Below are 16,103 nucleotides of genomic sequence, written 5' to 3' on the forward strand. Positions count from 1 at the left end.
AAGTATACTAACCAACATTACACATAATGGTTGTAGTGGTGGAAGAGGGGACCTTCCCTATTACATTTTTAAAAAGAAGGAATTGTGAAATGTGAAGCTATAATTGTCACTATGTGTTTTACTTTTTCCTCTTCTCATTAACATGCACTTCATCTGCTGTGGACTTAATTTTTTCAGTTATGTCTATTCTGTCTAGTGTTTTCTATGCATCAATGTAAATAACTGAAATTATCAAATTAGGCTAATTGTTTGTTTTCTTTGGGGAAGGCAGAACAGATTATGTTAGAAACTTCCAGGGATGATGGAGAAGGGTAAAGGTATCAATTTGAGGTGAAGGACCTAGTTCAGAAACAACCATATCAAAAGTTATGGAAATAGTTGTGATATCTATGACAGTGTACCTCTTCTATGGCAAGCTCTTTACAGTCCATATTTTTGGAGGAGGTAGTATGGACCCAAATTAAAAAAAATAATAAAAAAAGTGCAGTATCACATGGGCTCAAAAGTGCATACCTTAGGACCTATGAGCAATTGTTCAGTAGAAGAGATCTGTTTCACAGAAACAATTATGAACAAGTGTTCATAGCTCTTAAGATATGCATCTTAGACCCCATGTCTGCTGTACATTTATTTGTTTTGGTTCATACTACCTCCTCCCAAAGTTTGGGAAGCAAAGAGCTTGCAGCACAAGAGATCCACTGCCAGGGTATTGAAATGATTTTCACTTAGGACATTTGACTCCATTGTTTCTGGATGACTGTCACTTACAGATTGATGCATTTACCCTTCTCAATTGCCCCTGAAAGTTTGTAAAATCATCATGGAATAAGTAACAGAAAAATTATACAGAATGGTTTCTATTTTTAAACTTCAAATATCTCCAAAACTGTTTTTACAATACAGTCATAATGTAATTATGTCCTAAGGTAGGTGAATATATTTATATCAACACAAGGAGACTGAAAAACAATCTGAGGTTTTTAGAATAAAGGATTATTTTTGGAGACTGTGAAAACTGTAGTAAAAAGATAAGAAAAAAGTGAGACAGAGGAAGGTGGTGGTAGTAATTTGTATTACGATCTCATGTGTATAATGTGTCACAGTATTAATTTTGCAGCAAATTTTTCTGACTTTAGGAATTTGTGTATGATCCAATACTGATATACAAAGCAACTATTGAAAAGGATTATGGGAATGGAGCGGAAAGATTTCTAACCGAAGATCCTACAAAACAATTCCTTTCAGGAAATTTTACTCATGTGCCACTGATGACTGGAAGCACTAAAGATGAATTTTCATGGAAAGCTTTGCGTGAGTAATTAACTAATATAGTACTAAATACTAGAAGAATCCAACTCCTTGTAAGCAAAATAGTGGAGGAAATTGGTAATCGCGTTCTTTAAAAAAAGTGTTCTATCATGTGCCAGAAGTGATACACAGAAACTATGTAAAGTGCAAATCATGATGTTGTGATGGGAATCTGAACATCACTCTTCCAACATAAAAATCCCTTATCTAAGAACTGTACCTTGTTTGCTGTCTGATGTAAACATGTCTGGTAAGATAAGGACAGTATTAAGTCATTAGTCAAGTGTAACTTGGTGACTCACAAGAAACCCCTTGAGTGTGCGATGGCAAGTTGAATCTTTAGTAAGGCTCATTTGAAAGTGTTGGGTTAACAGTTATGATAGGAAAAATATTAATTGCTAATGACTCACCATGTGCATCAGAGGGCAACAGAAAACGAGTGTCTAAAGGAGTACTGATAAACCTTGTATTGGATGTGTGTATTACACTTTGCAAATGAACATCTGTGTCATTCAAGAAACGTTCAGAACAAACCATTAACACTGAATGAGAAATGGCGTGTCACGGTTACCATAAAGGTTTGCACCATAAAGATTGAAGGTGAACTCCTTGGGAGGTACAAATTGTGCAGGATGGTCAACTAGGTATCCACTCTTAAAGAATGCATACAGAATCATATTGGTGTAAGGGGGTAATGAGGACTGATGGAATGCGATGGCATGCAACGTAATGCAAAACATTCTGTCGTGGAGCTTATTGTGAAACTGGCTATCCTGTAAGGCATAGCTGCAGATAGTGTGATAATATGTTTCATAGGCATGGAATAAACAAACACCCTATGGCTGAAATTGTCCAGTGGTTTCAGGTGGTATGAACTGCAATGTCACACACTTTTCATGAGGGGTGGTTTGCTTTATATGAGTATGATCTTTATATGCAGACCAGAAATCAAGCACAAGCAAGCTATTTTGAACAGGTATTAGCCAAAGGCAGCGCTCATACCATAATAATAATGTTCTTACCCACATTGTCTCACTGTTGCCTGCTGTGGCATAAACATTTCCTACTGCCCTTGCAAGATCAAACACACAAGAAAGAACCATAGGGACAAAGGATCACCAACTTTTCACAGCACAATGAGTAACTCTGCAGCCAATTTACTAACCAGATTAACAGTTGGCATAATTGTAGACAAATGCACTAAAGTCATTGATGTTAGTTGATCTTAATACAACTCTCTTGGCACCTCCAATTTTCAAGGTTCCTTTTATATGTATTTCCTCTTCAAATTCTGATTGGTCAAAGTTGAAAACAAATTCCTTACTGAATGATTGAATAAGTTTGTTTATCTCATCTACAAGTTTTTGGGCCAATTCCACAGTTTGCTGTGCATTGGCAAGCTGACATTTTGTTTGAAATTTCATTATCTTAGGTCTTCCAATTCTATAGCATTGTTTCAAGTTATGCAACCATCGACTGCTTCCCGTGAAATCACTGTAATCTTTGTCGGGCACAATTTGATGTGCATAATGTAGTAGGTCACTATCATGTACGGCATGTAAATTGTATCGAGCATTCTTGAAACTTGCAAACACCAGTTTTTGTAACAAGGACACCTTGTTCTCCCTTGAATATCCATAGCTTTTCTTACACACTACATGGTCATATTGCTGTGGACTTATTTTAAATATGTTCATAATTGTCTTCTTATGCATTACACGGTCATAATACTGCAAACTTATTCGAAATCTTTTCATAATTATTTTTTTACTGTGATGTGGATGACCTACCATGTACATAATTATGTTTAGTACCCACTCATTGGCCAACGATTGTCCTTTACTATGTTTCACTGGAGGCATGATTTGTTGTTCTGTTCAACAAGGATAATGAAATACATGGCTTGACGCCTGTTTCAGTATCACTTTCACTTTTTAAGCATGACTCGTCATCATTGTACTCCTCATGTACAGTGTCCACACAGTCGAGTGTATATGACACCACACATTCCACTGACTCATCTAACAGAAACATTAATATTTTATCTGCCACTTTTTTCTCACTCTGCGAAATTCTGTGGGTTCCTTTCTGATGAAACGTCAACTTCAGCAACTGTTGTTGTAGATATAACACAGTGTTTGCTTTGTTTACTATTGCCATTGCTCTGCTTTGCATCAACACCACTAGCATTGTAGCACTGTGGTGAGTTACTCGCCAAGTAAGCAGTTCAATGCTCCTTTAACCTCATGCTGTGCTCACCACAGGATACCTCCAGGCCTGCTTCCTGTTGCCATTCACAGCCAGTATTGTGCTTGCATGGTGGACAGTATGTTGGGCGTCAAATACCATAAACATCATTGGACTCCTGTGACCTCGCACTCAAGGAGTTCCTTGTCAGAATGATCAACATGCCAAATTGTGCATCTGAAGATCCATAGTTCAAACAATGATAACTACTGGACCACTTACTGCACTGGGATTCATTCATGTGAAGAGTCACAAAAAGTATTAGAGTCCAGAATGTATGCAGAAGTGCTGGGTCACTGTACATGCATTAGAAATTACTTCAAGGATAAAGAGAAGTGATCTGTTGGTGGCAAACAGAGTCTCACAGAGAGACTGGAATCAGTAACCAAATAGGTAGGAATGTCATGCTCTTCACTGAAAATGATAAGGATGAACCATTCTTTTATTTCTTCAAACATCAAATTTGATGCACCAAGAGCTTCTGCGGCTGTATGTCCTTTGGCAATAATGGTAGTGTCATCTGCAAATTGCAACATTTGACTATTACAGCTCATATCATTGACATATATGAGGAATAGGAGAGGTCCTAAGACTGATCCTTGGGGCACTCCATGTTCCAGCTTTTGTTCAAGAGAAGTTGCTCCGTGCACTGATACTACCTGCTTTCAGTTTTCCAAATAAGATTGGAGTGTTGATAGAACAACACCTCCAACACCATAGCATCTTAACTTGGCTATTAGTGTTGTGTGTGAGATGCAGTCAAAGGCTTTGCTGAGGCCACAGAGTGTCAGTGCCACACTCTCTCTCTCTTCAAAACTCTGTCGAATTGTTTTTAATAAGTCCAGTGTGGCTACTTTGTAGTGACACCAATCAACTAAAGTTGGGACTATCATCAGCCCTTCTTATGCCTGCCTCTCTATCATTTACAATAGGATTTAATGCCCCAGTGTACAAAGTTGTTTGCTGACAACATTTGCCTTCATAATGGATTCTGTATAGTTGAAGGTAACAGTTGTCTCAATAGCGAAATTCTTTATGAATTAATCGTAGGGACAATCCAATGAGGATTTTTTGCAATCCTACAAAGATTTTCTTGACAATGTAAGCACATTTCATTAACTAGTGACTGTTAGTGGTGCAAAGGTTGGTGTCAAGCACCTAGCAAATGAGACAGGAACTGAAACTGAGGGTAGCGAGGTGTAAACTGAAATGCTTAACTTCCTTTTCAAATGTTCCTCTACAAAGGAAAATCCAGGAGTATTGCCACCATTTAATCCTTGTACCACTAGAAAGGTGAGTGATATAAGTATTTGTGTCAGTGATGTCAAGAAACACCTGAAATCATTAAAACTGAACCCCAAGGCTCGATGGAATCCCTATCAGATTCCATACTGAATTTGTGGCTGAGTTTGCCCCTCTTCTAACTATAACCTATAGTAGATTGCTTGGACAAGAAACCGTGGCCAGTTCTTGGAAAAAAGTACAGGTCACACCCATCTACAAGCAGGGTAGTAGAAGTGATCCACAAAACTATTGTCCAATATCCTTGACATCAATGTGTTGTAGAATCTTAGAACATATTCTGAGCTCATACATAATAAGATATCTTGAACAGAATGACCTCCTCAATGCCAACCAGCAACCACCATGGATTCTCAAAACATTGATCATATGAAACCTAACTCATACTTTTCTCACTTGAAACATTGAAAGCTTTGGACCAAGGCAGTCAGGTAGGTGCAGTACTTCTTCATTTACAAAAAGCATTTGACTCAATACCATACATATGCTTATTGTCCAAAGTATGATCATACAGAGTATCAAGTGAAATCTGTGACTGGATTGAGGACTTTTAGGTAGGGACACAGCATGTTATCTTGGATGGATAGTCATTGTCAGATGTAGAAGTAACTTCAGGTGTGCATCAGAGAAGTATGTTGGGACTCTTGCTGTTTATGTTGTATATTAATGACCTTGCAAACAATATTAATCATCAGACTTTTTGCAGATGATGCAGTTATCTGTCATGAGGTACTGTCTGAAAGACACTGCATAAATATTCAGTCAGATCTTGATTAAGTTTGAAAGTGGTGCAAAGAATGCCAATTAGCTTTAAAAGTTCAGAAATGTAAAATAATGCACTTCACAAAATGAAAAAATGTAGTATCCTATGACTGTAATATCAGTGAGTCACTGTTGGAATCAGCCAACTCAGACAAATACATTGGAGTAATACTTTATAGGGATATGAAATGGAATGATCATGTGTGCTCAGTCATAGGTAAAGTAGGTGACAGACTTTGGTTTATTGGTAGAACTGTGGGAAAGTGTAATCAATCTACAAAGGAGATTGCTTACAAATCACTCGTGTGACTGGGTCTAGAATATTGCTCAAGTTTGTGGGAGACATACCAAATAGAACTAACAGAGGATATTGAACATAGGTGTATACAGAGAAAAGCAGCATATATTGTAACAGATCTGTTTGATCCATGGGAGTGTGTCACAGAGATACTGAAGGAACTGGACAGGAAGACTCTTGAAGATAGATGTAAGCTATCTCAAGAAAGTCTATCAACAAAATTTCAAGAATTGGCTTTAAATGGTTATGCTAGGAATATACTACAACCTCCTACATATTGCTCACATAGGGATCATGAGAATAGTATTAGAATAATTACTCACACACAGAGGCATTCAAACAATCTTTCTTCCTGCATTCCATACATGAATGGAACATTAAGAAACCTTAATAACTGGTACAATGGGACATACACTCTCCCATACACTTCACAGTGGTTTGCAGAGTGTAGGTGTAGATGTCTCCTGCACACACATTTGAAAACAATGTTTGATCTTAAACCACAGCTCCTCTACATTTTCTTTTACTGACATTCTGTGGTACCATATGAGCCAAAGCTATGCAATAATGGAATAATTCACAACATACATAGTTCAGAGAATTTCTATAAAAAATTAAAAATAACATGAATGCAAAAGATGTGCAATGTTATAGAAAATAAACATAACTCACCTTAGACTGTTGCTCCATGTGTGTGGGACCCATAACAAATAGAACTAACAGTATGTACTGGAAGTACACAGATAAGGGCTGCACAAATGAATACAGGTTTTTTGATCCACGCGAGAGTGTTACAGGATCATTGAACAACCAGAACTGCAAACTCTTAAGACAGATGTGAACTATCCCGTGAAAGTGTGTATATAAAGTTTCTAGAACAGTATTAAGTAAGGAATCAATGAATGTACTACAGCTTCCTGTGTATCAATCCTGTAGGGAGTGGGGAGACGAAATTAGACTAATTACTGCACACCCAGAGGCTTCCTGGACTGCATACACAATCAAACAGGATGAAACCCTAACATGTGGTACAATGAAAAGTACCCTCTGCCATATACTTCAGTGGTTCCTGTAATACACTGTGGCTTGTATCAAGAATACAATCATTCTGTTTCTTCTGTATTTATGTAACTGTTTGCTTCACTTTTGATAATGATACTTATGAGTTTTCCTTCAAAAATTCATCCAATAATCCAATGTGCTTAATCAATAATTTTATGAAAAGGTCAGATTGCTACTCACCATATAGCAGAGATGTTGAGTCACAGATGGGCACAACAATGAAAAGACTGTCAAACTTTCAACCAAAAAGACCTTCATCGGAATTAGACAACACACACACACACACACACACACACACACACACACACACACACACACACACACACACACCCATGCACGCATGTGCACACACACAAAACCACACACACACACACACACACACACACACACACACACACACACACACACACATGGAAACTCCATGCACAATGGAAACTCAGGCACACATGACCAGTCTCTGGCTACTGACGACAGCCAAAGACTGTGGTTGTGTGTGTGTTTTGTGTCAGCATGAGTGTGTGCGTGTATGTTGTCTAATTTGGAAGACCGTTTGCCTGAAAGCTTACTTGTTTCACAGTCTTTAGTTGTGCCTATCTGCCACTCAACACCTTGGTATATGGGAAGTAGAATCTAACCTTTTCATAAAATAATGATTATTCCATCTTGGATTTTCCATTGCATAACAATAATTTTGCCATTTATGATTACACATTTTATGATAGCTTTCACAGTATCTTTATTGATTGGTTTCTAGTCATACAGTCTTCTGTATGCTTTAGCAAAAACAGGGGTACACAATGCTGCAAATAAAATTATTGATAACTTTCCCAGTGATATAAAATGTCTGACAGACTGTTGTGACTCACCGATCTTTCAAAGTGCTGCCACGCAGTTACGCGCATCCTCTACATGCGGCACTGTCTGCCAGCCATGCAGCAGCAGCGCCACCTAAGCGGCCAGCCAGCCAGCGGCCGCTAGACTCGGACTCAGTAATGATTTGACTGTTAAAGTGTACACACACCTTACTTTGTTAACTTGATCTGTGACTTTCATGTATTGCGTTGTCCTTGAAATATATTTGTTCAACTTGAAGTTATAACACAGACATCAAAGCAAAATTTGAAAACAAACTGAAAAAGTTTCTCCTCGACACCTCTCCAATTCAATAGAACAATTTCTATTATTCATGTACCCATATTTACACATAAATTTGTTACGGGAATGTAAAATGACTCATCCATGTCATTACAATTTACCATGCAAATGATCCATCAAACATGAAACTGATTAATTAACATTTATAGTCACTGTGACTTGCACTACACAAACTTAATTTCGAAGCAGTGGAGGAAGATATTCAACACATTGACTGCTGCATGCAAAGTGTTGGACGTTTCACCGCTAGACCAGCCCATGGCGCAAGACTCTTATGTAACAGCCAGCAGCCTCATGTCAATTAACATGTACCTCATTTTGGTTAATGTGTTAAGAATGGTTTTGGTTCTTTATCCACCATTGTCTTTAGGAATATGATACACATTTTTGCTAAATGGTTTGTAGGAGAGTTTCACATGTACACCTTAAGTGTAATCAGTTGTTAATCTCCTTTCAACAAGTTGCGATTTTTAATGTTTTCTCAGTCTAATAAAGTATTCATTTCTGAATTTCACTGAGTACATCCAAGGCCACACACAGTACATGATGAAGCTATTGAAATATTGTGCTGAAAAAAGAAATGTCAAACCACTTGAATACTTAGATTTATGTCTTTCTAAGTTACATTTAACTATAACTTCCCTATTACTGTCAGGCATATTTCTTTACCTATTCGTTTAACCCACATTTCAGAGGTTCTTGCAAATGGTTCTGCAGCTGAAGAAATGACTGAGCACTATGAAAAGATTTTTCCAATTTGTTTTCTGTATGAGCAAAACACAGAACATTCCCACACAATCAGCAAGAATTTGAGGAGTTTCTACCTTCACAATCAGCCCATAACAAATAATACAAGGAATGAGCTTGGAAAAGTAAGTAAAAGAAGGCAATAGCATATTAGTTGTGTAAGTTATAGTTATGTGGCAATTTAAGTAATTGAGGATGCTTGTTGAAACTTTTTTATTTACTTGGCAGTAGCAGACAATAGGTGACACAGATCATAGTGGTTGGTTCAGAGGCACTTTTAACTGGCAAAAGATGAAACACACAGTCTGAGATGGAAACTGGAAACCACCCAGGATCACAGCCTACAGAAACTGAAGAACAAGATGAAAGAAAATAAAAAAAATGCTATTTTAACCATAATGTAATAGGGTAGACTAGTGTGGAGAGCTGTATCAAACCAGACTCCTAACTGAAGATCACAACAACAAGATCAACAACAAAAAGTTTAGGAGTGACAGAGAGAACAGTGTTCAAGTCAGAAATACATGCTGGATATACTGCAAATAAAGGCATCTACAGAAACTGAGAAAAGAGAAAGCAGTTAAAGAAGAAGAGGAAAACAATGAAACAAAATGCCAAAATGAATGTGAGGAAAGATTAAAAGAGAAATGAGGGGATGGGAAATGGAGAAGTGAAAAGTAAAACACAATGACTGGAAAAGGAGGTGGATGGAAAGGAACCAAAAAAGTGCTTCTACTAAGTTTCCACCTGCAAATTTCTAAGATGCTGACATTGACAGGAATATTACAAATCACCTGTATGTTAGAGCCAGCATTAAGATATTTGCTAATTCACCTAGTATTCGAGCTGGAGTAAGCAATGGTGGGAGGGTGTTTAAGAGACACTTTGCAGTGGTGGGTGACAAAAATATAAACCTTATGGCATTAAATTAATCATGAAAATGTAGAGAATATGACTAGAATGACACAGAGCTTGCAAGAGCAATTTAAATTACTTTGGTGCTGTGGAAAGAGTAGCAAATAGGAGCTCATTTTCAGAAAATAATAACCTGAGGGACAAGATGACTTTTGCATTCCACACTGTGGTAGTAATGGAAAGGATATCTACTGCCAAATGGAATACTGCTGATTGCTGAGAAATTCAACAAGCAATAAAATAAGGGCTAGCTGAAAGTTGGATAGACAGCATTAAAGAATGTGGAATGAAATTTGGAAAAGAACCACAAACTTATCATTCAACATGAGGTTCTCAGATGTTTCAGAAAGTTCAGTGGAGCATCTTCAGCCTCAGTTCGGATGTGGTCATTGTATCATAACCAAACAAGTGACTGTTACCTACCCTCTGTAGCTGAGGTTGCTAACATATGCCTATGTGCTGGTACTTGACTCAGAGGTAGCTGGTGTGAATCCTAGCAAAGGAAGAAATTTTCAGCACCAGTACTGGCCAGCAAGAAAAGGAGAGGCATAGGAGTCCTGATCATCAGACTTTACACCAGTTTGCTTGATTAAATACGAAACATCTCTGCAGTGTCTCATGGAGTAAGACCATGGGACCCAGTTGTTGGTGAACAATCTGTTGAATGGGGATCTTAAATTCAGCGGAAACCCCGGTGTTTTTTGAGAGGAGTAGCCTACATGCCATCATTGGCTTTCAGTCTCTCTTTTCTCTCATAGTCATCATACAGTACAAACATGACACTACACTACACTACACACGCCATCCATTATAGTCACTCACACCCAAAAGATACAAGGAAGATACAGTTATCTCGCGCCATGAGAAAATGGTGTGCATGGACAAAGAAAACCTTTTCTGATTAAGAGCCTGAAAGTATCCCTCAGGGTCTCCCAGCCAAGGAAAAGAGAAATTCTCTGATTCCAAGGACACTCACCTTTGCTCTTTGCAAGCTTGCCATTCAAAGGTCAAATTGTGACTGATTGCAATGAAAAGAAAGGTGATCACATGTTTTCTTTCAAGTGGCCAAGACTGAAAAATATATCAACAAATAAACAGATGATTCAAATGAGAAATATTGGTGTAAAGAGTTGACATCAAAGGTGACTACTAAGGTGCGGGTGTGGCATGAACAGAGATTTGTATTACTCCAGTAATACTATAATGTCTTTAACATATGAACGAAGGCACTCTGACAATATATTACTGAACTTGAGCAATCAAAATAAATTTATATTGAGTGTCAGAGTGGTTAGCTTTATGTTCCTTTTGAAGAGGCCAGGAGGAGAAAAAAGTGTAAGAACTGCTGCAGATTCAGACAGATTAAGCATATTTTGGCAAACGTACTGTTTCTGAAACTAATGGGAGATTTCCTTCAATGTAGAAAAATGAAAGATAAAACAAATGAGTACAGGAAAATATCTGATAGTTTTCAAGGTTCAGTAACATATATCGTCCACCATGCAGTTTCCAGTGTCTTGTCAAGGATTTGTGTAAGGCTTGCGATATCACAGCAGGAACTTGGAATCCTTAGGTTCTTTTGGTAGCGTGTTTGATCCATTGGCATGGTGTCTCGATTGCAGAACCTGTAAAAGGCAGTACGTAAGAAAAGTAACATGCCATTGAAGATTAGGTCCTTAGAGATGGAGTATGAATTCAGACTGGACATATGTAGGGCAGGAAATTGGCCCTGACCTTGTCTTAAGAACCATTCTGTCTTCTGCCTGCAGTAATTTGGATAAGCAATCAATGGGAAACCTAAACTGGATGGTCAAATGGAAATCTAAATCTTCCATATCAAGGAATGTAAGCTAAAGTGACAGAGCTAGTACAGATACTTCTTCAAACATAGTTAGTGGTTAAGTATCCCAGTAACAGTTGTGGCCCCCACTGTCTTCTGGAAAGCTATGATTGAACCCTCCAATGATGAATCAAATGCTCTCAGTCCTTCAAAGTTGACTGGCACCTGGGACATAAACTACAAAAGTATACTGGATAGTTCATGGAATTCTGAAATGTGATAAGTCTTGAGAGAGATGGGGATGGAGTACAAGCAAGTGAAATCTATGAAAGCAGTTAGCCGGCCGCGGTGGTCTCGCGGTTCTAGGCGCGCAGTCCGGAACCGTGCGACTGCTACGGTCGCAGGTTCGAATCCTGCCTCGGGCATGGATGTGTGTGATGTCCTTAGGTTAGTTAGGTTTAAGTAGTTCTAAGTTCTCGGGGACTGATGACCACAGCTGTTAAGTCCCATAGTGCTCAGAGCCATTTTTTTGAAAGCAGTTCATGAAAAGCATATGTAATGATACAGTTTTATCAGAGATAATGGCTATTTGTTGGGTAATGTGTTACCATGTGTGCCACATATAGAAAGACACTGACAATAAAGCTGTATGTTGTTACAGTAAACATGAACAGTGATGCTAGAAGTGACCATTGATCTTCTTCCCACCATCTACCGGCCTCAAGACGCATCCTGCTACTGCTGTATGAGATTCATTTGTTATTTTGCAATCAGAGAGATCAATTTCAGTTGGATTGGCAATGATACCAATAGGCACTTAGACCTGTAGCACGGCATACATAGGAGACATAAAAAACAGGAAATTAGTTCTGATTATGGAGATAGTTCCAGGAAGCTTGAGATTTTATAGTGAAATGTCAAAAGTTATCAGTTTGTGCAACTGTTACTGCCGAGTAAATTCAAATCTTTCTTATCTATATTACATTGTAATTTGATTATATTATTGTATGTTATCTTTAACATAAGACCACTTTTCTTTCAGCTGTATGCTGATTCAATTACGATATTCCCAGTATATCGGCCGGCGCAAATACTATCCAAAATAAATACATTTCCAGTGTATTACTACCAGTTCACTTATCAGGGGAGATACAGTTGGGTGGATGCACCTGGAACTACTACACCTTATGGTATGCAAAGTTTAGAGAAACTGCAGAATGAGCATTCTGGACAAAAAAAATCCAGTTTTTGCTTCAATCTGATTTTTACTTTTAATGGAATAATACATACATAATTCTTTTTCTTTCACATAAAGGTGTCGTGCATCATGATGATCTCATTTACTTATTCTACATTTCAACACTTTTCCCATTCTTTAATAAGGATGACCCTGAATACATAACAGTGAAGAGAATGACTAAAATGTGGTCCAATTTTGCTAAATCAGGGTAAGTTGCAATAAAACTAATTACATTCATAATAATATTTATTGCTAATGTGAAACACTCAGAAGTTATCCATGCCAGATGTTTCTACATCAGATATTGAGAAATACTCTGCATCCCTCCCCATCCCTACCCCAGTCTCCTTCTTACGCCCACCACCCGGTTGCTTCTCCCATCATGCACTGCTGCCCAGCAGCCAGAGACTGTGGTCCTGTGTATGTGAGTTGCATTTATGTGTTATTCTGTCTATTTCTGATGAAGACCTTGTTGGCCAAAAGCTTATTGTCTGACGGTCTTTTTGTTGTGCCTAATTGCGATTCAGCATCTCCGCTATATGGTGAGTAGCAAGTATCCTTTTCATAATATTGTCACATTCCGTCCTGGATTTTCCATTGTTTGAAATAAAAACTAAGTAAAAAAATGAAATGTAATGACAAAGGAAAAGGAATGAAAAATGGCAAAGTGTGAATAAAAGAGGAATAACAGTTTTCTTCTGCTTTCATGTTGTTCCCCCTATCACCCTCACCTTTTTCTGTTCTGAGAAATGCTCCCACCAGCTAATTATAAGTAGATCTAGAGTTTGCGCCACAAAGGACACAGGGCGGGCAGCTTTTTATTTAATTAATTAACAAATAGCACAAATCATATTATATTGTTACTTCCAATTACTACTGCGAAATCCAGTGCGGCATTTTGTTACTGCATTTCTCCAGATCAGGCTTATATGTAGTTTTGGTGCAAAATATAAAGGGCAGAAAAGCCCCAATGGTCTATGTGTTGGCATTTCAGATGGTAACGTCTCCATTTTTGCTTAGTCAATAGGGCTGCACAGCAAGAGATAGGTACAGACTGTGATGAAACATGATAGCATAACTTTGTATTTAAATTTTCCACTTGATGCTGTTTACACAAAAAGGTTCCAGAAGGCAGGAATAGAGGCTTTAAGCAGAGGAAAACCAATTCTACTCTCTGATGCAACTTGAAACTTCACTTAGTAATGCCAACAAACTTAAATGATTACATACTCTGCAACTGTAATGCTCTGCAGTTCCATAGCTGTAAGAGCATCAATACACTTGTATATGCTTCCATGATCTCTCAGACCTGGCGTTCAGCATGAAGCATCAAAGCACATAACATTTTTCTCCTGCTGTTAGGACTGTGATGGCAACATGAAATATGGTTACATGCTTTATGTATTTTTACATCAACAGCAGTAACCTGAGTATCCAGTTGTGGTTTAGTATTGACTATCGCATCTTAGACATGTTCATAATCTTAAGAGTTAAACTCTAAATGAATTGTCTCCCTTTTTCCCATTCTTTCTGCAGTCAATCTGCGTATTCATTCCTTGAGTCACTGGAGTATAACTGCTTGTCTTACAATTGTTATCAAAAACCATAATCCTTAAAATTTACATCATTCCAGTAGAAAGTCCCAGTCAGAATATAAATAATGGAAGGAGTGAAGGAAACAACTCTTATTTAGTTGAAATGCTGAGGGGTCGATAGGCACTAAAAATGTTGCCAAAATTTTGGATGGCGTCATTCTTCAGAGTTAACTAGTACACCATGCATGCGTGTATTGAATGTTTGAAACTGGTTCCTTCATTCAGAGAATTGACCACAATATGCAAATATTAGCTGTCCATTTCCATGACTGCGACACTATCTTGGCTAGCAATATTGTACCAGATCGACCACACTCAAACTACATGGTGAGTTGTTACCTTTATTCCTTCCATTATTAAAATATAAATTAGAGTTTTTAATTTAGTAGTTGGGTGTGGAAAAATCACCAACATTACAGTGTGTAAGTACCAGCTAGCTATGAACATTATGCAAAAGGGAAGTCCATCAGGACTTTGGATAGATTGCAATCACTGAAACTGATGGCTAATATTAGCACATTGTGATCAATTGTCTGAGTGAAAGAGTCAGTTTCAAATATCTGATGATTTCTGTCTTCAGTCTAATCTATTTACTGTATACACATTAATTTTAAGAGTGAGAAACTAAAGTGAAAACTATAAATTAAACTAAACTTTCATGTTTCAGCAATCCAACGTCAGAGAAGGATGACACAGTAAATGTGGATTGGAAACCACTTACAGCATCTCAGAAACAATATATGGAAATAGGCTCACAACTCACAATGAAGAAGGGTTTATACTACTATGATCGCATGTCTGAATGGAATAAACTTTTTCCACTGCCCTGTGTTAGTGCTCACAAATGATATCCTTGATACTGTTTTGAATTACAGGTGATTAAAAAGTATATGACACACAGAAGCATATTTTACAAATGCACCAAAAATATTTTACTTACTGCTGCCTGGCTGTTGCCAATGTATTTAAGTTAAATGAATAAAAATCAGTTTAAACAGCTTCTTTTTATTGACTCCATAAACCTTAATGTTTACTGATATCTAAATTTTACATAATTTTTTGTGTGAATTTATTGCTATTTCCATTTAGTATTAGCTCCCTCAGTTTCTTATTATGGATACTGATTAAACATGGAATCCACAATGTTGGTAATTTTTCTGAGACTGGCATAGAATTATCAAACATTCTTTCCCACTATCATGAAAGGGTTTGCATACTTTAATTTCCTGTTACCTTACAAGATAGTATTGTATGACAATGCAATTAAAGTAAATTATTAACCTATAGGAATCACTGAAAACATTGCGCTACATTAACCTATATCAGGCAACATGTATTACGGAAGTTTGGTGATTTAATAGTTAGGTACAGGTGTATTTCCTATATTGATGCTTGGGCTAAACAGTAATTGTCAATCATGACACAATGCCATTGTTTACAAACACACTAACTTCACCAAATTACAGTAAAAAGTTTATTAATGTGGCACAGGGATGTGCAGCAAACACTTAGAAGATATAAGACAGAAATTTTCCAAAACAGACATATTACAACAGTTCACTACAGAAGATACTACTGAGTGATCTGGAATTAAAACCAGAGTGTTGGTGCGTGTTCCAGCAATGAGATAATTCAGTATATAAAGAAAAGCAAAGAGGCTATAAACTCATTTATTACAAACATTCAAAGTAA

At 37.5% G+C, this 16,103-nt stretch overlaps 1 protein-coding gene across 1 annotated transcript in view; it reads left to right on the forward strand.

Moving 5' to 3' along the window:
- The window catches only part of LOC124595584 (juvenile hormone esterase-like), a 59,505-nt gene extending 44,096 nt beyond the window's left edge, over positions 1–15,409 (forward strand). The window contains exons 6-10 of the mRNA XM_047134375.1: positions 1,137–1,311; positions 8,828–9,006; positions 12,619–12,766; positions 12,892–13,024; positions 15,079–15,409. Coding sequence (XP_046990331.1) covers positions 1,137–1,311; positions 8,828–9,006; positions 12,619–12,766; positions 12,892–13,024; positions 15,079–15,259 — 816 coding nt within the window. The 3' untranslated portion in view covers positions 15,260–15,409. The remainder of the gene's footprint in view (positions 1–1,136; positions 1,312–8,827; positions 9,007–12,618; positions 12,767–12,891; positions 13,025–15,078) is intronic.
- The last annotated feature ends 694 nt before the right edge of the window (positions 15,410–16,103 follow it).

This window comes from Schistocerca americana, chromosome 2, assembly GCF_021461395.2.
Source record: "Schistocerca americana isolate TAMUIC-IGC-003095 chromosome 2, iqSchAmer2.1, whole genome shotgun sequence".
Classification (NCBI taxonomy): Eukaryota; Metazoa; Arthropoda; class Insecta; order Orthoptera; family Acrididae; genus Schistocerca; species Schistocerca americana.